The following is a 22389-nucleotide window of genomic DNA, read 5'->3' on the forward strand; positions in this document are numbered from 1 at the left end:
ATGGAAGAGGGCCCCCAAATACCCCCAGAGGGAACTTCTTTAACGACTGGTTGTCTCTTGGCCGCATTTACCCCGTCGGACTCATCTGGCTTTGCAAAGGGTCTCGGTGCACAAGTGTCAAACGTCGCCCAGGTATTCAAGGAGACGCGTTTGCCTGAAATCCCGCCCGACGACCCCCCCCCCGCCCCCACCACCACTATGGGCCCGGGGGCGGCCAAAGCCCGGTCGCCGCTCGGGGCGCTCACACCGGACTCCAGAATCCAAAGTACCGAGCGCGAGTGCGCCAAGGCTGCGTGGGCGGGCACCTATTTTTCTGAGAAGTTCCACCGCTCCTCGGCCCCGACCCCCGCCTCCCCCCTCCCTTCACTCTCTAGCTGGAAAGTTATGCGCCAGGCAGCGGGGGGCGGAGAGAGGAACCCAGACTGGCCCCCCTCGCGCTTCCTGCCCCGCCGCCTCCCATTGGCCAGAGGAATCCCCAGGAATGTGAGCGCGCCTTTAAAAGCGCGCCGCTCCGCCACCTCGCCAGCCACTGCCTTCGAGCCGGCCGCAGGGTCCCGGCTCCCGCGAGCCCTTCCGGCGCTGCCTCCGACTCCGGCGGCCGCCTCCTCCTCGGGCGCCTCGCTCGCCCCGCTCGCCCCGCGCCTCTCCGGGACTCGCCGCCTGTCGTTGCTCCCTAGCCGCCGCTCCGGGTCGCTGCACCCGTGTGCACACAGGTAAGGAGTCCCCAGGTGGCCGCCGAGGACCGGGTGCTGCCCTGGCCAGACACCTCGAGCTCCGAGGCTTCAGCCCCTCGCGGACCCCGGATCTCATACCTCTTCGCCTTTCCCCGCTGTCTCTCCCAGCTGACGGGAGACTTTTCTCGTGGAAGGGCTCCAGAGCTATTCTTTCCCGCTTGGGGTTCACAAACCAACTCGTCAGGACGCCCCTTCCACAAGATTTTCTTTGATTCTTCCATTGCTCCCTACACCTTTTTTGTCACCCGTCTAGACCTCTAGTTCCCTGTGCCTCCCTGCACCCCCGAAACTGCGGCTCCTTGTCCTACTGTTTACCCTCGACTTGCCAAGGGAAAGTCCCCAAGTTGTTGGTCTTTGCCCCAGTGCCACCCCCAAACTTTAAAACCGTTGTCTCCTCCCCTTGATTCTTTTTCTTTCTGATGTCCTGTCCAAAGTAAATACTGTTGTCCCTCATTCCAGCAAATGTGGGGCCAAGGGGGGATCCCCCAGGGCCCTGGCCCCAAGCCCAGCCCCCAGTTTTTGCCCACCCTCCCTGCTTGGCTGCCTCTGAGGATCTGTATTTCCTGTTACAGGCTCCCTGCTGGGCACAAACAGCTCCACTATGGGGCTGGCCTGGGGACTCAGTGTCCTCTTCCTGTTGCATGTATGTGGCTCCAACCGTATTCCAGGTGAGTCTGTATGACACCTTTTGAGAGGGGGGGGGGGAGATGAGAAGGTGCTGGTTACCCCACGTGTGCCTCCCTCTCATGCTCTCCACTGCTAGCTGTTTCTCCCCAGAGCCCTGATTGAACATCAGAACGCAGTTTTCCTCTGACCATGGCGTTTATTTAGTGCTTTCAGTGGTTGCCCAGAGTGTTCGCCCTGTCCCTTTGTCCCCATCCCTGGCCACAGCCTAGAAGGCTCATTGTATGTCCTCTGTTGAACAGAATCCGGGGGAGACAACAGCGTGTTCGACATCTTTGAACTCACGGGCGCTGCCCGGAAGGGCTCTGGGCGCCGGCTGGTGAAGGGTCCTGACTCTTCCAGCCCAGCTTTCCGCATCGAGGATGCCAACCTGATCCCCCCTGTGCCTGACGACAAGTTCCAAGACCTGGTGGATGCCGTGCGGGCAGAGAAAGGCTTCCTTCTCTTGGCTTCCCTGAGGCAGATGAAGAAGACCCGAGGCACACTGCTGGCCATAGAACGGAAAGACCACTCTGGCCAGGTTTTCAGTGTGGTCTCCAATGGCAAGGCGGGCACCCTGGACCTGAGCCTAACCGTGCAGGGGATGCAGCATGTGGTGTCGGTGGAAGAAGCGCTGCTGGCGACCGGCCAATGGAAGAGCATCACCCTGTTTGTGCAGGAGGACAGGGCCCAGCTGTACATCGACTGTGAGAAGATGGAGAACGCCGAGCTGGATGTCCCCATCCAAAGCATCTTCACCAGGGACCTGGCCAACGTTGCCAGACTCCGCATCGCAAAAGGAGGTGTCAATGACAATTTCCAGGTGAGGCCTCTTCTCCAGTTCCTGGTCCTTGGGTTTGACTGCTAGGCAGCTGACTTGTCAGGAGCGCTATAGCAGGAGAGGCAGGGTTTCCAGTATAGAAAATATACTGGAGGACCAAGGCAGTGGTTCCCAAACTTCAGGGCGCATCAGAAACACCTGGAGCGCTTGTTAAAACACATACTGTGGCACCCAGCACCCTACTCGCAGAGATTCAGATTCGGTGTGTCGGTGATGGGGCCTGATCATTTGCATTTCTAACAAGTTCAAAGTGAAGCTAATGTTGGTGTTCTGGGGACCACACTTCGTAAACCACTGACAGAAGCAAGCAATGGTTTTCCTAGAACTGCCCGTTCAAGCCTTAGATCCTTCATATGCTATTCGCAAGGAAAGGGCTTACTTTACATGCATTCCACCAACCGTAATGTAGCTCGTAATGGGTAGTGTGAGCACGGTATTTACCACTTTGCCATTTGATTCCTCATGGGAATGTAGCCAGTCCCAGGAGCCGCTCTCAAAAAGGTTAAAATAGTGCTTATTTGCTGCCACGGCTTCTTCCTTGCTTAAACGTCTCGATCTTTGCAACCCGGGCTTTGAAACTCCCACATCTCACTCTTTGACACTGGAGAGTGTCGTTATATCCTCTGTCCCTGGTGTCCGATTCCATTTCCTGTGTATCCAAGTGGGCTGAAAACTGATTTCCTTGTAAAATACTGAAGACTTGGCAGAAGGCCCAATTAAGATGGTGAAGTTGTTTGGCAGTTTATGTTGGCGTGTTATTTTGACATGGTGATCTTTAAAGCGCGCTCTTTCAAACTGTTAGGACCTCCTTTGTGTGCTTTTCCTGGCATAAACCCTCTCTCCCGCCCATTTCCCCCCGCCCCCACTCAACACTACTCGACAAGTAATGTGTGTCCTCTGCCCCCAGGGGGTGCTGCAGAATGTGAGGTTCGTCTTCGGAACCACACCAGAAGCCATCCTCAGGAACAAAGGCTGTTCGAGCTGTGAGTACCATTCTGTTTTGGGGGGGCATATGAGGAAATTGGGGAGGCGCCACCCAAACCAAGCTGAGAAACTTAAGTAATGGTGGTCATGCTTAAATTACCCCAGATGACCTGGTTAAAAGCTACGTGTAGATCACTCTTGAAGGTCCCTTTTATACATGTGCCTCCCCTCCACCTGTGTCCTTCACCCCAGGTGTCCTGTCTTTACAAGTAGGAACTCCAGGGGCTGGCTGGTGAGAGCAGCCGTGTGAGACCTTCCATTACTTTCCTCATTGTATTGCTTTCTTCCTTGGCAGCTACCAACGTTCTTCTCACCCTCGACAACAATGTGGTAAACGGCTCCAGCCCTGCCATCCGGACTAACTACATTGGCCACAAGACAAAGGATCTGCAAGCCATCTGTGGCATATCCTGCGATGAGCTGTCCAACATGGTCCTGGAGTTGAGGGGCCTGCGCACCATCGTGACCACGCTCCAGGACAGCATCCGCAAAGTGGTCAGTGCCCCTCCCCTCAGCCCTTTAGCATGAGCAGCTGAAGGTGTATCGCAGGTGACCCCAAGTGACTGAAAATGAAGTTGGGCACTAATGGCCTTTCTCTCCCTTCTAGACTGAAGAGAACAAGGAGCTGGCCAATGAGCTGAGGAGGCCTCCCCTCTGCTACCACAACGGAGTTCAGTACAGGAATAACGAGGAATGGACCGTTGATAGCTGCACGGAGTGTCGCTGTCAGGTGGGGATCGTTACAGACTGAAATACGGATTGATGGCATGTGTCTGGGGCCAGTCTCTAGGGAAATACCCAGATGGCCTGATACCAAAGTGGATTGTTCTCCAGACGCAGTTGTGACCTCTGTAAAATCTTGAAACTCTCAGAATGTTTTTCAAAGTCTTAATTATATACCCCAGGCCAAGTATCTGAAAGACAAGTCTGCTAAGACATCTGATCTAATTTGCCTGGTTTAGTTCAAAGGCTAAGTGTTGAATGTTAGGTAAATAAGACCTGGTTGGAACATTCCTTTTATTTTCCCGGCCCCTGACCTGTATTCAGCAATGACCCCGAGATTCCCATAGCACAGTACTGGTTGTTCAAATCACTTAGCCCGACACCGTTAGGACGTAACTGTCTACTTACCTCAGATAGCACTGTTGGCGGTGTCTGTCACTAGCTGTCCCGAGTGCCACCGGAAGCCGCTTGGAGGGTTTGCCTGACTCACCGAGCAAAGCCAAGCTTAAATACAAATCCAGATCTGTATGTGAAGCGGGAAAAATGCTCACTGATCTCTTCTCTGTAAAGAGAACATTTTAAAATTTAAAAGCCCTGGCTGAGTTTTGAGTTCATCTTCAGACACAGATGGAAAGACTTGACTCCTGATGTTCAGTGGTTCCCTTCGGACGAATTCTTTGTGCTATCACTTCTACCCCTATGTAGCAATCAAGAAAGACCTCTCCGGGGCATGGAGTGACAAGTAGCTAGCACTAGAATGGTCTCCACAATTTGGTGGCTACAAATAGGACAGACAGATGTACTAAAGTCCTTCCAGTAGAACATTTATACCCAGGACCGTGTTTCATCTTGAAATGTTACAGTATATAAACTTCTGCCTGCCACACACTTAGTAACCCATTTCTCCCTCTTGCCTTCCAGAACTCTGTTACCATCTGCAAAAAAGTGTCCTGCCCCATCATGCCCTGCTCCAATGCCACAGTTCCCGATGGAGAATGCTGCCCACGGTGTTGGCGTAAGTTCTTAAAACCTCATAACCATTCCTTAATGACTAGCTCAGTTCTCCATAAACCCTGGACCGCTGAACAGGACACTGGAGCCCCACCCCCATTTCCATTGTGTGTTTTAATTCAGTTTCTTGCTGCAGCATCTGGTTAACTGATGGCTTGGCTGCCATAGAGGCGATAATGATCTTGGTATAGCTTATTAATTTTGACTTGATGCTCTGAAGCAAGGAGAGATGGATTTGTAGCAGCACTAGCTCTGAATTGGCTGCCTTTTAGAATTCAACACGATGGCCTAGAGTTAAGAAAAATCTCAGCAGAGAAATAGGCGGTCTGTAGTGCAAGCTTTGGACTTAATTGGGTCTGAACGTTGCATCTGTCTTACCTGCAGGAATAGGAGAGAGGCCTACGAATGACAGCAGGTTCGGGGCCCTGGGAGCTTCTCCCAGACACCATACTGTTCCACGGCAGACACCCTATCCCCTGGTTTTTGTGGGCAGTATAAGTTAATCACTTTGCTGAGTCAATATTGAATGTAGTATGTACAGGTCATAAAAATGACCTCATCACAACTAAGAAATAAAGCAGGAAAGTAGCACTCACCGTACACACACACACACCCCTATACGTATACACTCCACACTGGCCACAGCTCAGGACAAGCAGTCTCATCGAGGCTGTGTTAACGATACTGCCACTGGGATGATGGCTTGGGTAACTGCTTCTGCTCAGCATACACTTCAGGTGTGGGCTCAAGGGAACAAAGCCAGCTGGAGACTAGTGGAGTCCTGGACTTCAGTCCAGGATTGCTAGGAAGACTTCCAGCTGATGGCAAGAGAAACAAATTCTCGGTCCTGTGTCTGATACAGCTACATGCGATCCTAGTCCTGGTGCCTGGGCGGCTGGTAAACACACCCCTTGTCTTGTGAAAACCTGCGCAGAGCAGGCCCCACATGCTAGGGTAAGAGGAGCCGCGCACTGATTAACCTCATGACCGAGTTGGAGGCAGAGCCAAGAGCAGCTACGCTGCTTCCAGCTCACCTGCCAGACACATGGTCTGTGGCTCCCCCGATGTCCAAAGTGACTCGTATAAGCTGCCTGCAGATCTCCTGGTCTTGGAAGCCTGGGACTAGAAATGCCTACCAAGCTCTCTTCAGTCAGGAAAGGGAAAGCCACTGGAAATGCTGAGAAAGGAGACCCCATGAATAGGTGAAGATATGCTACTGGGAGAAGGCTTCGCGGTGCTGACCCAGGCTGAGCCTTCATTGACCCCGATGCTGTAACGCAATGACAGGGGGTAAACCTTTTGGCTGTTGGCCTAAGAAACCCCTTGCCTTTCACCCTCTGGCAAAGGAAGGAGGTCCTGAGGAGCACAGTCTAAACAACAGCATATCTTGGTGATCGCACACTAAATGACCCCGCTTTCTCTGCAGCCAGCGACTCTGCGGATGATGGCTGGTCCCCGTGGTCTGAGTGGACCTCCTGCTCTGTGACCTGTGGCAACGGAATCCAGCAGCGCGGTCGCTCCTGTGACAGCCTCAACAACCGCTGTGAGGGCTCCTCCGTCCAGACGCGGACCTGCCACATTCAGGAGTGTGACAAGAGATGTAAGCATCGTGGCCCCTTAGGAGTGTGGAGAGCTGACTTGTCCTTGTCCGCTTCCAGAGCATAGAGGTTAAGGGCACAGTTTCTAGATGGTCTGAATCTGAACCCCAACTCTGCCCACCTGTGCACCCCTGAACACAGCTTCCCCTCCCTGCGGCTCTTTCCTCAACTGCACATTGGGGAAAATAGCTCTCGATAGGGTTATTTTAAGGATTTCACCTAGGTGATGCATTTCAAATGGTTAGCATAGAGCTTGACCCCTTGTAAACACCCTGTAACCATCAGCTTTGCATTTTAGTTAAACAGGATGGCGGCTGGAGCCACTGGTCCCCGTGGTCGTCTTGTTCTGTGACATGCGGTGATGGTGTGATCACAAGGATCCGACTCTGCAATTCCCCTAGCCCCCAGATGAACGGGAAGCCGTGTGAAGGCGAAGCTCGAGAGACCAAGGCCTGCAGGAGAGACGCGTGCCCCAGTGCGTGAGAGCGTGCCGCACCCCTGCAGACCGGGCACCCATGGCCTCCTGTTTGCCAGGCCATGAAGGGGGGAAAGGTTACTTCCTGGGGAACAAGTAGAAGCCAAGTCCTGCATGCTCAGCAGCTTCTTTTAAGAAAAAAACAGAAAACCATTTCAAACTGGCCCTCTTCACAAACGTGGTCCTCCTATGTCCGAGTAGGAGAGTTTTCTCGGACCAAGTGAGGAGAGTCTTCTAGGAGAGGTGAGGTGTCAGAAAATGGACCTTCACTTTGGCATGTGGTTCACTTTCTTGCAGTCAATGGAGGCTGGGGTCCCTGGTCACTGTGGGACATCTGTTCTGTCACCTGCGGAGGAGGGGTGCAGACACGTAGCCGGCTCTGCAACAACCCCACGCCCCAGTTTGGAGGCAAGGACTGCGTTGGTGATGCGACAGAAAACCAGATCTGCAACAAGCAGGACTGTCCAATTGGTGAGTCATGCGGCCCCGGATAAAACCACCCTGGGTTTTTTGTGTAACTGAAACCCATGGTCAGCATTCAGGGGATGCTCCCGCTGTGAATGGCCCTGAGTGTTTTGACTACACTGTCCACCTGGCGTTCCGGAGTCCCCTCAACAAGTGAACAGTTACATGTTCCCCACAGCGTTTCACACCGTATTGTTTTGTGAGGAGCGTGGCAGTAACAGCCGCTTATACCCACCATCTGCCTGTCTCTCTCATCCCAGACGGATGCCTGTCCAATCCCTGCTTTGCTGGGGTCAAGTGTACCAGTTACCCTGACGGCAGCTGGAAATGTGGTGCTTGTCCCCCCGGCTACAGTGGAAATGGCATCCAGTGCAAAGACATCGATGAGGTGAGGAAGCGATGGCCGAGTGCCTAGATCTAAGAAAAACGGCTGGATTCGCAGTCTTCCCCTCGGGCGGTGTTCCCTGAACAGTAGGCAAACTGTCATTTTCTCCCATAGTGCAAAGAAGTACCTGACGCCTGCTTCAACCACAACGGGGAGCACAGGTGTGAGAACACGGACCCGGGCTACAACTGTCTGCCCTGCCCCCCACGCTTCACTGGCCCGCAGCCGTTCGGCCGGGGTGTGGAATATGCCACCGCCAACAAACAGGTAGACGAGACCACACGACCAGTGTGTGTGTGTGTGGGGGGGGGGGGGGGGGCCTTCACTGAAACCGCCAGGAAAGACGGGCATGGCATTTCACAGCCTCCACAAAGAAATAGGGAAAAGGCTCAGTGTCCAGTCGAGGTTTTAGAAACAAGACAGGACAACCCCATTGTAAAGCCAGCAGGGGAAAAATCGTCCGTCGTGTTTGAAAATGCTGCTGTGGAACAAGTTGTGAGCTGATGGGCTAGGACACCCGCAGGGGCCAGGGAAGAGGGAGGGACAGAGTACCCCACACTCCTCCTCACTGAGGAGCGGGATCTGGGGACTCTCGAAGGCTCTGCATATGCACATCAGGATGTTGTCGCCCCAGGTATGCAAGCCCCGCAACCCCTGCACAGATGGGACACACGACTGCAACAAGAACGCCAAGTGCAGCTACCTGGGCCATTACAGTGACCCCATGTACCGCTGTGAGTGCAAGCCCGGCTACGCAGGCAATGGCATCATCTGCGGTGAGGACACGGACCTGGACGGCTGGCCCAACGAGGACCTGGTGTGCGTGGCCAATGCCACCTACCACTGCAAAAAGGTACAGCCTGCCTCCTGAAAGAATCCACATTCCCCTGATCCACAGAAGAGGCCACACGATTTTAAATGTCTGAAGTTTGCAAATGAAACCAACAGATGAAATTACACCAAGGCAGAACGGCACGAATCCTTAACATGAAGTCACTTGGTGCCAAGTACATGCACAGGGCAGACCCTTTTGGCTGGTGTGCTCCAGAGTTGGTCATGTTTCTCCCAGACGCCAGTGGAGCGGGACTTGCGTTCCCAGCACGCATAAAGCGCACAGCATTTCTACAAATGATCTATGCCCCCAGGAAATTTCTTGTCTTAATTTCTTGTCTTCCTGTTAAAAAATACACACCATCAGGGAGCACAGCAGTCTACTCGCTCTCAGTGTGCTGTGTCTGGGGGCCCTGCCCCACGCGTGAGTCGAGAGCCGGGCACACGGTCTACAGCTGTCATGTGGGTCATCTCTTTCCAGGATAATTGCCCCAACCTTCCCAACTCCGGGCAGGAAGACTATGACAAGGATGGAATTGGCGACGCCTGTGATGACGACGACGACAATGATAAAATCCCAGATGACAGGGTAAGGATGCTTTCCGGTCGTCCTTCTCTTCTACTTAGTAGGATTCAATGGAACTCAGCACATGTACTAGGAAAAACCAACCAAACATGTATATAGAAGCTAATAGTCATTCGCTGGTAGTTGTAATGCCTAGATATTGCCAAGAGAATATTTACATGAGGGTTTGGTTTTTCATCTCGACCTTCCATCCCCACCCCCACCAATTTGAACAAGAAATGACAATATATAAACAAGGACCCTCTGCTCCCCAGGTATGTTTCACATTCTTACCTGAGTTGCAGGACAATTTATTTCAGCCTACAAAGAACGGGGATGGTGTCCTTATATTTCCATTTCACTGACGCACAACAAACGAGAACCAGTTTTTCATTCATTATGCTCCGGTTTTTAACTTCTACAGTGATCATGAAGTAGAAAATGTTAGATTTTTGCAGTTGTATATAACACATACAGTTTGAGGCTGGAGCTGGCTGCATGGACAGTGTTGTAAAATACTCCCTGTTTTTTTTCAGGACAACTGTCCATTCCACTATAACCCAGCTCAGTATGACTATGACCGGGATGACGTGGGAGACCGCTGTGACAACTGCCCCTACAACCACAACCCAGATCAGGCTGACACAGACAACAACGGGGAAGGAGATGCCTGTGCCGCTGACATCGATGGGGATGGTAAGGCGCCAGGGGCCATCTTACTTCTCTGCAGCCCCGGATATGGGGGCATGGCTTATCAAAACGTCAGAGGCTAGAGGTTCCAGCCCTTACTGGTCACGTGTTCCCTGCAGGTATCCTCAATGAACGAGACAACTGCCAGTACGTCTACAACGTGGACCAGAGGGACACGGATATGGATGGGGTCGGCGATCAGTGTGACAACTGCCCCCTGGAACACAATCCAGATCAGGTAGGTGGACCCCTGGCACAGCCTCCCAGGAGAGTACTGGAATAGCTCCTGTTAGGCTTCTAAGAAAACAGCACTTAAAGAGTTCAAACTGTTTTGTGCCCATGGCTCTTTGAGGTCTCCTAGCCCAGTTATGGTATTTTCATATACACAGTTTGCCTGATGAGAGCTCCTTGCAGAGTCCCAGAGGTCTTCCCTGTGACCATCTTGTAACTTCACTCTGGTCTTCTGTAAGGTTCACGTGACTTACTTTGTGTGATCTACCAGGGTCAACATAAATTACACAAAGCAGAAACCTGACTACTCTGGTAATGTTAATCGTTTCTAAGACTGAGATGGAAGACAAGATTCTTAAAAAATTAATGACCATTTTCATGGCTAAGGATAGAATCTGGCTGTTAAAAAACCTCCAACTAAAAATACTTGCAAAAGCTCAAATTCCTGTTTGCAATGCCAGATAATTTTGAAGACTGACAAACAGATCGTTCTGTTCTCTACCTCTGTGAGAGAGTGCTACAAATATACACGAGCCAGAACAGATTCCATGTCTGAAAATATTTCTTTTCATGTGTAATTGGCCATAATTTTCTAGCAATGTAAGTTAAGGCATTTCTTTTCTCCAATGCTTTGTTGTAGAAACTTAGAAACCAGATTTTTCTTTTAAGTTTATTTTGAGAGAGAGACAGAGAGAGAGAGCGAGCGAGAGAGAGAGCACGAGCAGGGGAGGGACAGAGTGTGGGAGAGAATCCCAAGCAGGCTTTGTGCTGTCAGTGTAGAGTCCAACGTGGGGCCCTGTCCCAACGAACCATGAGATCATGACCTGAGCCAAAATGAAGAGCCAGGCACTCAGTGAACTGAGCCACCCATGCACCACAGAATCCAGCTTTTTATATAAGATTATAGAAATGATAGATTGAGCTTTTTCTTCATAGCGCTTATTCTTATGAGGTCCTGGAAAACAAAAAGCAATATAGGATAAATAGCTTTGGGGCCAGAACAATAAAGTTCTGGATCTTTGGGATAACGTTGCAGAGCAAATGGCACGGAGGGTCCACTGTTTGTGGAGTTTGGGTCTTACCATAAATTTTATTTCTTTTTAATTTTTTTTTTCAACGTTTATTTATTTTTAAGACAGAGAGAGACAGAGCATGAACGGGGGAGGGGCAGAGAGAGAGGGAGACACAGAATCGGAAACAGGCCCCAGGCTCCGAGCCATCAGCCCAGAGCCCGATGCGGGGCTCGAACTCGCGGACCGCGAGATCGCGACCTGGCTGAAGTCGGACGCTTAACCGACTGCGCCACCCAGGCGCCCCAAATTTTATTTCTTTAATAGCATTTAATCTCTTGGAAGGGTTGGCTCTCTTCTGGCAGAAACTTACAGACCTGAAACCCCACTGGCCATATTAAACATGGGAGAATCTTCTGTAAGTCATCTTTAACAGTCATGACTTATACCTCAGTTTACCATTGGCTTCTGTCTCTTTCAGCTTGACTCTGACTCAGACCGCATCGGAGACACCTGTGACAACAATCAGGATATTGATGAAGATGGCCACCAGAACAACCTGGACAATTGTCCCTATGTGCCCAATGCTAACCAGGCTGACCATGACAAGGACGGCAAGGGAGACGCCTGTGACCATGATGATGACAACGATGGCATTCCTGATGATAGGGACAACTGCAGACTCGTGCCCAATCCTGACCAGAAGGATTCTGACGGTGAGTTAGGGGAGCCACTTTAAGAGACTGACACCATGGCTCTCTCAGAGACCATAAAAGCAAAACCAAATGGATAATTGCGAGGATGAAAACACTATATGCCAACTTAGACAAGAGAGTGAATTTCTGACACGAGCAAGATTTCAAAATTCCACTGAACTCTTGCCTTTTTTGACCTTAGGTGACGGTCGAGGTGATGCTTGCAAAGATGATTTTGACCATGACAATGTGCCAGACATCGATGACATCTGTCCCGAAAACATTGATATCAGTGAGACCGATTTCCGCCGATTCCAGATGATTCCTCTAGATCCCAAAGGGACGTCCCAAAATGACCCTAACTGGGTGGTGCGCCATCAGGGTAAAGAACTCGTCCAGACTGTCAACTGCGATCCAGGACTTGCTGTAGGTAAGGAGTTCTCCAAACAAAAGACAAGTGCATACACGGGAAAGAAGCAAATGTAAAACCTGGCACTTAGGTGTCTCCCTGAAGTATTATGGATGTCTGGGAATGTAACCCAGGAGCTTCTGAAGGGCTGCAGCTGTTAACCCACATCTGGCCTCATTTTCATTTTCTAGGTTACGATGAGTTTAATGCAGTGGACTTCAGTGGCACCTTCTTCATCAACACTGAGAGGGATGATGACTATGCTGGATTTGTGTTTGGCTACCAGTCTAGCAGCCGCTTTTATGTGGTGATGTGGAAGCAAGTCACCCAGTCCTACTGGGACACCAACCCCACTAGGGCTCAGGGATACTCTGGCCTTTCTGTGAAAGTGGTGAACTCCACAACAGGGCCAGGCGAGCACCTACGGAATGCCCTGTGGCACACGGGAAACACCCCCGGCCAGGTGAGAACAAGGCCCCCGAGGAAGGTGCTGGACAAGCACTAGGGACCCTGTGCTTTGGCCAAGGCTAGCCCCAGGCAGTCTTAGATAACAAGTTCCCGGCCCCAGCAACCCCAGCATTAAGTTTTGCTTTGTAAAAACCAAATGGTGGCCTCTGGGAGGGGAGCTCCCTGTAACCAAGAGTTCCCTTCGAATCCAAAGACCGTTTCAGCCTCTTCAAACAAAACTTTCCTTCCTCTTTCTGCTTCCTGTGTTTCAAGGAAACACATCATGATTCCTTGATTCAAGGCCACACATCAAATGAAAGGTCTTAGAAAAAAATCCAACATTGCAGCCCTCTAATTTAGGCCCATTTGGTACCCTTCAAGTACTCCTTCCTATAGAATGAAATAGAAATCTTGATTCAGCCATGTTTCAACCTTTTCCTTTTCCTTCAGGTGCGCACTCTGTGGCATGACCCTCGTCACATAGGCTGGAAAGATTTCACTGCCTACAGATGGCGTCTCAGCCACCGACCAAAGACGGGTTTCATTAGGTAAGATGATGTTGATTACATTTCACTTAGTCACACACTGATGGGGGAGGAGGAGGCGGCCAAAAATTAGGAGTGTCACTAACGAGATTTTCTCTTCCCTGCAGAGTGGTGATGTACGAAGGGAAGAAAATCATGGCTGACTCAGGACCCATCTACGACAAAACCTATGCTGGAGGTAGACTGGGGTTGTTTGTCTTCTCTCAAGAAATGGTGTTCTTCTCCGACCTGAAATACGAATGCAGAGGTAGGAGCAATGATACAGTGAACCCACGTTTGACATCTCTAGTATTGAGAGTGCCCATTATGGGAGCATCTGTTTAAAAGACGGTTTTAGGGACCGGGTTATTTCTATTTTGCTGTTGAAGACCACGATAAAAACAAGGCCTATAGGCTGTGGCTTATGAAATCTGGACTCCTTGTTAAGAACCTCAGTTTGCGTAGCAGTCTCTGTGCTCTCATTCCCAGTAGAAATATAAACTGTGGACAAACTGGTGTACAGTTTGGACCCCATGAATACTACTTTCAAGTTTGACCTGTTTCTGTGCCTTACACACTACTTAGTCTTATTCCCAACATTCGAGCATAAGAGGGCCTGCCCAGCCTTTCCTTGTGTCTAAGGGTAGAAAGGGTATACTACCGTCAGACTGATGGGCTCAATTAATTCTCACTAGAACCTCAGTTTATTTTTAGTCTTTTTCTCTCTGTGCTTACTTGAGCCTCAAGTCCAGCGCTGGGCCTACCACACAATATCTAATGTTTACTGGGCCAAGACCTGATGCCTACCAGGATCAGTCAGTAAAAAGACGGATTTTACTCCAGATTTAAATTATGACATAATCTTTGAGTCTGAACGTGGAACACTCCCTAAACACTGAAGGCTTTAGAAAGCATAGTGTACATACACCCTGGAAGGTCCTGCTCCGTCAAGCTCATTAACATTTAATAAGTTGACAGTCTTAAGCTTTTGTCAGTATTAAAGTAGAGCTACGCTAAGGTTCATTTGTTAACTGTTAACGCTAGTGCCTTCATGAATGAATTGGCTTATCTATTTATGTGTTTGTTTATTGAACAGATTCCTAATCGTCCAACTGTTGATCAAAAGACTGATCCTAACCAATGCTGGTGTTGCACCTTCTGGAACCACGGGCTTAAGAAAACCCCTAGGATCACTCCTCCCTGCCTTTTCTCTGCTTGCGTATCATTGTGGACTCCTAGGATATGGGACTTGCCTCAAGAAAATGCCGTTTTCCAAATCAGACTCAGCATACAGCCTCTGAATGCAAAGACAATCTTCCAAGAACAGAAATAATTACGTTGGTTTGCTTTCCAAAAAGCAAAAGCATCCCCCGCGTCAGTGGGCAGGTGGCTGCCCCACTCCGTTTTTGTCAGGGTAGGGTGCTAGCGTGAGGCCATCTCTGAGCAGTGGACTCCAAAGCGTTTTCAGGCGTGTGGGAGAAGGGAGGGCTCACTAGAATTGGCAAACCACCATGCTTGACCCTTAGAAAGAGGAGGAGCAGGGGCCAAAGCCCGACAGGGAGGGCGGGGCCCCAAGAGATGATTGTATGAAGAAAAGGTGGAGCTGTTACATGTTCGGTACTAAATCATTTTCAGGGGATTGAAAGACTTGCTGGATTTCATGATGCTGACCAGTGTTAGCTGATTAACCGCGTACATAGGCACTTAAATAGAAGCAGGGAGGGGAGGGAAAGACTGGCTTTGGGACTCCCTCCCAGAACCCCATCCCTTAGACATCACCTGCAGTGACCAAACTACGGAATGAGAACTAAACCATTGTAAGGCTGTGCTGGCTGCCACTGCCTGGTTACCATGAAATTGTCGGTTTTATTCCAGATGTAGCTTGTGCAGACGTAGCAGGAAAAACACAAAACCTACCATCTCAGCACCGGGCTGCCTCCAAAGAGACGGGCAGCCGGGCTTGTATTTTTATGGTTAGAAAGGCACAAAATTCTCAACTAAAACATTCCTTTTCTCTTTTTTTCTTGAGTGTCATGGAGTTTTCCAGCTATCTTAGACTGTAGTTTTTGGTTTTTTGGGTTTGTTTTTTTTTTTTTGGTTTTTTTGTTTGTTTTTTGTTTTTTTGGGGTTTTTTTGTTTTACAAACACTTTACAATATAAAATATTTATTTTTTACTTTGGAGGATCTGTCTGAAAGACTATTCATGGAACAGGAAGAAGCGTAAGGACTATCTGGATCATCTTCGTTAGGAGTCTTCATGACTGTAAGATTGTAAATACAGATTATTTATTAACTCTGTTCTACCTGGAATCTAGGTTTCACGTGGAAAGTGTTTGACAGCAGGTAGTGGAGATTTATCAGCAAATCTCTCACAAGAACGGCACAAGGAAAATCAGCAGAGCAGGCTGCTCTTTGCTTTGTGCTCAGAGTGAATGATTTGGGATTTTTTTGTCTTTTCAAGTGGAATCGGTTGCCCATTTGCTAGTGTTTGTAACTTTGAAAAAGAAAGCCAAGAGTCCTTTAATACTGTTGTACCCTATCCCTTGTGCCTATTTCCAGGGAGAAGAAAAGCATCTACACTTTGTCATTTTTCCAAAAGAGGAAAGAAAAAAAAAAAAAGGTGAAACTTCTATACAAATATTACCTCATTTGTTGTGTGACTGAGTAAAGAATTTTTGGATCAAGCAGAAAGAGTCTAAGTGTCTTACAAACTTAAAGCTACTGTAGTACCTTAAAAAAAAAAAAGTCAATGTTGTACATAGTATAAAAACTCTTTGCAGAAAAGTATTCCCAATAAGGAAATAGCATTGAAATGTTAAATACATTTTCTGAAAGTTATGTTTTTTCTATCTTATATACCATTGCTTTATTTTTATAAATTATTTTCTCATTGCCTTTGGAATAGATCTCAGATTGTGTAGATACGCTATTTAAATAATTTATCAGGAAATACTGCCTGTAGAGTTAGTATTTCTATTTTTATAAAATGTTTGCACACTGAATTGAAGAATTGTTGGGGTTCTTGTTTTGTTTTTGATTTGTTTTTCGCTTGTTACCCCCCAGTTTTTACTATTTACCAATACCTTTTTCTAGGAATGTGCTTTTTTTGTACACATTTTTATCCATTTTACATTCTAAAAGCAGTGTAAGTTTGTATATTACTGTTACGTACAAGGAACGACAATAAATCATATGGAAATTTATATTTATACTTACTGTATCCATGTTTATTTATTCTCTACTGGCTTTGTTATGAGGTGTGGGTAAACTCCATTCCTAAACCAATACAACATACACAAGACATTACAGTAAATATTAGTAACATTGACAGTTTCTATCCAATTGAAGGTGACTGATTTGCTTGGAAAACACATTTGCTGCATTTGTGGAATCAGAACAAAACATTGGCCTGCCCTATTAAAAACAAAGCAAGGACTCAAAAGGTGGACCCCAACAGGATACAATTGTATGTTTTAGAAAGGTAATTAAACGTTGAGTCCATTTCAGAGTACAGTTCTGTTTCTAAAAAGAACAATGAAAACAAAGGGAAAAAAATATAAGCGAGGTGCACGCAATGCTCACGGCTACATTTTCTGGCCCATGCATGACGGCACTGGATAGGTAGCACACAATTACATGTCGTCGAGAAGCGTTAGAAGTGCGAATGAGGGAGGAACCGTCATTACCAAATTGGGCCAAACTTTATAGACATCCCCTGTCAGAAGATGAATTTACCTTTGGTCAAAAACAGGACTAAAAGGATTTGGAAGAAATCCAAAAAATACACATCAAGTATCAAGTTTTTAAAGAGAAGACCAAAGCATTACAATAAGCAGAACTTGAGTATGGGTGAGCTAACAATGAAAGCAAAATATTGACTAATTTCCAGTTTTAATAACAAGTACAATCAGAAATCTTGTGAGTAGGTTAAAGGTCTGGCTTTGGGGGTCCATGAAACACCACACATGACTGGCTGAGACAGATTCTTGTTGATTTTCCGTCTCATTCTAAAAACACTTCCCCCGGGGCACCTGGGTGGCTCAGTCAGTTGAGCCTCTGACTTCGGCTCAGGTCATGATCTCGTGGTCTGTGAGTTCAAGCCCCTGGTCAAGCTCTCTGCTGACAGCTCAGAGCCTGGAGCCTGCTTCGAATTCTGTGTCTCCCTCTCTCTCTGCCCCTAACCCACTCGCATTCTGTCTCTGTCTCTCTCAAAAATAAGTAAACATGAAAAGAAAAAAAAAAAACACTTCTCCCATCTAAGGCAGCATAATCATACAGAAGTATAAATTACCAAATCATTTCATGGTGCCTAGGTCAAGAATAAAGAACTATAAGATATCAAAAAGGGCTACAGAGTTTGGAAAACTGATCTGAAAGATAATTCTTTGAAACAGGACATCATCCCTTCTCAGAGGAGCATAAACATGGCAAGTCTTAGGAGAGAATTCTAATTCATTTTTTTTTCAACGTTTATTTATTTTTTTGGGGACAGAGAGAGACAGAGCATGAACGGGGGAGGGGCAGAGGGAGAGGGAGACACAGAATCGGAAACAGGCTCCAGGCTCTGAGCCATCAGCCCAGAGCCTGACGCGGGGCTCGAACTCCCGGACCGCGAGATCGTGACCTGGCTGAAGTCGGACGCTTAACCGACTGCGCCACCCAGGCGCCCCCCAATTCACTTTTTAAGGAGCAAACCTACAGGAACTGTAAAGATCCTGATAGGACACAAAAAGTGTCCAGGAACGGGAGCTATTTTTCCTGGTATCCTTCGTGTTTACTCTGAGACTGACCTTCAAATCAGTAGATTGTACGGAAATAAAAGGCTTGTTCAGAACTAAGATCATGCCATCAAGGTGCTAAGAGAGTTTTCCTGCTAAGAGAGTTTACGATCATGGATTTTAGAGACAATTGGATTGAAGGGCAATAAACTTTTGGTCCTGTGGGGTTTTTCTTCTCGATCTTGTTCTGGGGGAAAGACTCAGGTCTAGAGGGAACCTTAAAATAATAACACTGATTTTTAATAAGAACCACTTTCCCTATCAGGGTAACATTTTTTAAAAAAATTCTGGAGCCTTTGTGTTGAATTATATTGTATCCCTTGAATGCACCTGATCTCATCTGAATTGTATTCTAAATTTAGCTTACCAATCCTTGTTAGAAGTACCTTCAGCTGACATGCTGAGGAATGAACTGTGTCACCTCTTTTCATGAAAAAAATCCATTACTTGAGATCATTCTGTATTCCTTCCCTTCTCTTAAACTTCTATAACAGAAAAGCTCAGTATGCCTCAAATACCGTTTGCAGAAACACATTAGAAAGCCATAAGCTCTCACCACCCCCAACAAAACTCCCCCCTCCCCCAACCAGCCCCACTGCACACACTCAAATACCAGAAGCACAGAGATTTAGAAACCTGAGCTCTTCATAAAGTTTGACGGGCAAAAATGGCTCCTCTCTGTCACTACTGCAAATTCCCACCCATAACACCCCTCCCCTGACCCAAACTTTACAATGCATGTGTCATTTTTAGGAGCGTCCAACAGCACGACTTTAACATCTGCTGGTACCCTCCCCCAACAAAACTCAGCGTCAAGATAAATCGCACTGTCACACATTGACATCAATACGAACCATTGTTAAGTTTAATGTAAACTGAAAAAGGAGGCCCAAAAAAGAAATCGCTTATCCATTCCTCTAAATGTAATAGCTATAGAGTTTATTTTCCAAAGTCAAGGAAATGTGATATAAGCAATCATTAACATCCTCAACTATCAGCAGATAAAAATGTGTGTGAGCAAAAAAGAATCATGCTACATACCTATTACCCCAAACTTCATTAAAGGTAGCACAATAGCTAACTCCTTTTTTTCATCAGAAATAAATTGGACTTCATGCCAATTCATTGTATAAAGTGTTGACATAAAATTTTCTCATGAATCCAAGTTACTGACTTGTAACTAGACAAAACTTCTCTCTCAATAGTACCCCAGAACATTTCTTAAGTAGCTCATCTTTATTTGCTGCATTCTACTTTTTTTTTTTTTTTAATGTACTCTGGAGAAAAAAGTGTGAGTGTCTTCCCTTTGCCCTCTCTATGTGGTGCTTATGGCGCTTTGATTAAGAATATCATCCATCCCTGCCGCATAAGTATGACCTTAGAAGGTCATAGAAGAGGTCATAGGAGATCTCTTCATATGGTCCTTTCATAATAGTTGTGTATTAAGTTAACACCTAGAAAGTGGTGGTCTCTTTCTATGACATCTGTAAGTCCAATGGAGAGGAGCAAGAACAAATTATTTAATATTTTACTAATTAATTAGTATCTGTCCCCTCTGGTCTCCAAGCTACTTAAATTTAGAGGGTTTACCATAGTATTCTCATTGGGAGAAAGTAGAAAGTTAGTAATTGCAGTGGATGTATGTTCACTTCCTCCTCAACACTCATGGTTACTGCTGACTCTTTACGATTGCCCCTAGTTTCTAGAGGTTATCCCAGGGAGATTAACCTAACTTCCATCTAGGACAGTAAGCATGAATCCTGGACTATAGCAATCATCAGAGTCCATCCCGCAGCCACAGAATTTGCTTCAGAGAGAATGTGATTAAGGCAGTTTAATTAAAGTGAAGCACAGAACCTCTGCTCAAAATCCTGACATATAAACTCCTTCCAATCTGGATGATTTATTTGCTGCATTCTAAAAGGCAAATTCTGCAAGATGATAAATGGTAATAAAAATCAAGTAATTCAAGTAAATCAAACTCTTGCTTGAGCAAAATACCACTGCTAGTAAGGAAGCAAAGCCCATGCTAACATTGCTTTGTTGAGAAAATTCATTTCTTTCTATGGCAAGTTGTACTTAACAGGCACCAAACGGGAAGAAAGCTGGAAAATCAGGGCCCAAGTAAGAATTCATAGTGATTCCATCTGTCTAAATCACAATGAAGTTGTAACATATAAAATCAAATACAAAGTCATCATAGTACTTCAACTAGTTTTAACAAAGCACACACATACATAAAATGTTGATTTTATAACATATCCCTGATGTTGCAAGATTAGCAATAAAACACAATTTCACCAGGCATTTCAGTGAAGAAAAAAAATCACTGACCAAATGCACCCCATGTCTCAAAAATATCAAAGAAGCAAAACCTAGGAAGAGAGAATCCAAATATTAAAAATCAGTATTTGAGGAATGGTCTCTATAGATGCAGTCAATGAATTTAAGAATTCAGAAAACAGTTTAATTTACCAACTTCCTTCAAAGCAAGCACGCCCAGAAAGTCATCGCTCAAGATTCTTTCCAATCTTCTGTCACATCTTCAGTCTCCTCTTCATCTGCACATTGAAAACAATAACCACAGTTTTTAGGTGATATAACTAAAACTATAACTATTTTTCAGATGAGAGCATCCTGGATTATCCAGATGTGTCCTGTTTTCAATAACTTCCTTAGAAGAGAAAAGTAGAGGTATGGGGATGCCTGTGTCATTCAGTTGGTTAAGCATCCGATTCTTCATTTCAGCTCAGGTCATGATCTCACGGTTCATGGGCTCAAGCCCCAAGTCCACTCCTTGCTGACAGCTTGAGATTCTCTCTCTCTCTTCCCCACTCATACATGCATACATACGAGCTCTCTCTCTCAAAAAATAAACTTTAGTAAGAGAGAAAAGCAGAGGGAGATTGGAGAGACACACACAGAGAAAAAAGGTAATGTGAAACCAGAGACAGAGATTGGCATGATGTGACCACAAAGCAAGGAAACCAAAGAAGCAATAGCCTCTCAATAGCCTGAGACAATGGAAGAAGCAGGGAGGCATTTTTCCCTGGAGTCTCCAGGCAGAGCATGGCCTTGCTGACTCTTTAGTTTCAGACTTCAGGCCTCCAGAACTTCAAGATAATTAATTTCTGTTGTAATAATTTGTTGTGGCAACCACAGGAAATGAATACAGGTATATAAATTATATGTCAGTAATGTTTTTTTTAATCTTTTAATTAATGACAAATGATCTGGAGTTTCAGAGAGTGAAGTGAGAAATGCAGTGATATTGTGAACACACGGAGAAGAAATATTAAGCAGGGAGGAAGGTGGGATACATGAGAAACAGACCTCAATATCCCACCCCTGAGATGAGGATAAGACCGTGACCCAGGCCTCCGCAAGTACTATTTCTTCCATCTGGAGTGTTCCGCTTCTCGCCCACCCCGTAAAAGATCATCATCCTTGGGGGCTCAACTTAAATGCCACTTCCCCATCTCCCCACGTTCATCATCCTGTCTGTGGTATTGCTGTGCACCTGTCCAGAAGCTCTTACTACACTTGTCTCGCCCCTGCTGTGGTTCTCTGCTTAAGTTCCTGCCTTCCTCAATGGACTATGAAATAATGCAGAGCAGTGATTAGGTCTTATTCCTTATATCCTAGAGCAATGTCCTTAATGAATGAATACAATGAGCACAGTGGAACCCTGGCACAGTGATTTCAAAGCAATGGCTACACAACTGAATCACCCAACACAACTGAGTCCTCCAACACGGACTTTCAAAAAGACTGGTATCCAGTCTTTCCACCTCTGGCTGCCATAGTGAAAGGAGCTGCCGCCATGTCTGCCCGCCTACAATGGGTGGTCGTGCAGAACTGCTCCAGCTTCCTGATCAAGAGGAAGAAGCAGGTGTACATCACAGAGTCCAATAAGCTGAAGGCTCACAACTCCGTCTGCTACAAGGGGCTGATGCACCGCCAGACTGTGGGCATGAAGCCGGCAGCCAAGGGCAAAAGGGTAGTAGTGGTGGTCATGAAGCGGAAATCTGGCCAGTGAAAACCTGCCACATCCTACGTGTGGACCACCGTCAACAAGAATGCCTGGTTCCCCCTCAGCAACATCAGGTACATGATCCGCAAGAACAAGTTCCGCTCAGATCTGCGCATGGCTGCCATTGGCAGAGTCAGCGCCAACCCCTGCAGCCACAAGCCCATGATAGTAAAGAGAAATCAGGCCAACCCCACGAAGAGCTTCTGAGCACCTGCCTCTCACTGCCAAAGCAATGAAGGTGTCAACCACCGTAAAAAAAAAAAAAAAAAAAAAAAAAAAAAAAAAAAAAAAAAAAG

General features: G+C 47.0%; 3 protein-coding genes across 3 annotated transcripts in view; 2 read left to right on the forward strand and 1 right to left on the reverse strand.

Annotated features, from left to right (window-relative positions):
- The first annotated feature begins 552 nt into the window (after positions 1-552).
- Positions 553-16493, forward strand: THBS1 (thrombospondin 1). Its single transcript, XM_040492254.1, has 22 exons — positions 553-713; positions 1307-1402; positions 1661-2220; positions 3146-3221; positions 3518-3717; positions 3830-3952; positions 4867-4960; positions 6383-6556; positions 6853-7029; positions 7327-7500; positions 7755-7882; positions 7994-8146; positions 8514-8732; positions 9192-9299; positions 9812-9971; positions 10085-10203; positions 11688-11922; positions 12104-12331; positions 12502-12773; positions 13208-13305; positions 13410-13549; positions 14378-16493. The coding sequence occupies exons 2-22, from the start codon at positions 1336-1338 to the stop codon at positions 14383-14385; spliced, it is 3513 nt and encodes a 1170-aa protein (XP_040348188.1). The 5' UTR covers positions 553-713; positions 1307-1335; the 3' UTR covers positions 14386-16493.
- Positions 16494-18903: 2410 nt separating this feature from the next.
- LOC121041484 (fibrous sheath-interacting protein 1-like) overlaps positions 18904-22389 on the reverse strand; it is a 17939-nt gene continuing 14453 nt past the window's right edge. Inside the window, exon 2 of the mRNA XM_040492256.1 lies at positions 18904-20621. Coding sequence (XP_040348190.1) covers positions 20575-20621 — 47 coding nt within the window. The 3' untranslated portion in view covers positions 18904-20574. The remainder of the gene's footprint in view (positions 20622-22389) is intronic.
- LOC121041486 (60S ribosomal protein L28-like) lies at positions 21485-22274 on the forward strand. Its single transcript, XM_040492257.1, has one exon. The coding sequence runs from the start codon at positions 21884-21886 to the stop codon at positions 22097-22099; it is 216 nt and encodes a 71-aa protein (XP_040348191.1). The 5' UTR covers positions 21485-21883; the 3' UTR covers positions 22100-22274.

The sequence above is a fragment of the Herpailurus yagouaroundi genome, unplaced genomic scaffold, assembly GCF_014898765.1.
Source record: "Herpailurus yagouaroundi ecotype Mexico unplaced genomic scaffold, PumYag 184, whole genome shotgun sequence".
Classification (NCBI taxonomy): domain Eukaryota; kingdom Metazoa; phylum Chordata; class Mammalia; order Carnivora; family Felidae; genus Herpailurus; species Herpailurus yagouaroundi.

Coding starts and splice junctions, on each gene's coding strand:
- THBS1 (XM_040492254.1), top strand. CDS start 1,336: ATGGGGCTGGCCTGGGGACTCAGTGTCCTCTTCCTGTTGCATGTATGT. Junction 3,953..4,866: donor GCACGGAGTGTCGCTGTCAG/GTGGGGATCGTT, acceptor CTTGCCTTCCAG/AACTCTGTTACCATCTGCAA. Junction 7,883..7,993: donor AGTGCAAAGACATCGATGAG/GTGAGGAAGCGA, acceptor TTTCTCCCATAG/TGCAAAGAAGTACCTGACGC.
- LOC121041486 (XM_040492257.1), top strand. CDS start 21,884: ATGTCTGCCCGCCTACAATGGGTGGTCGTGCAGAACTGCTCCAGCTTC.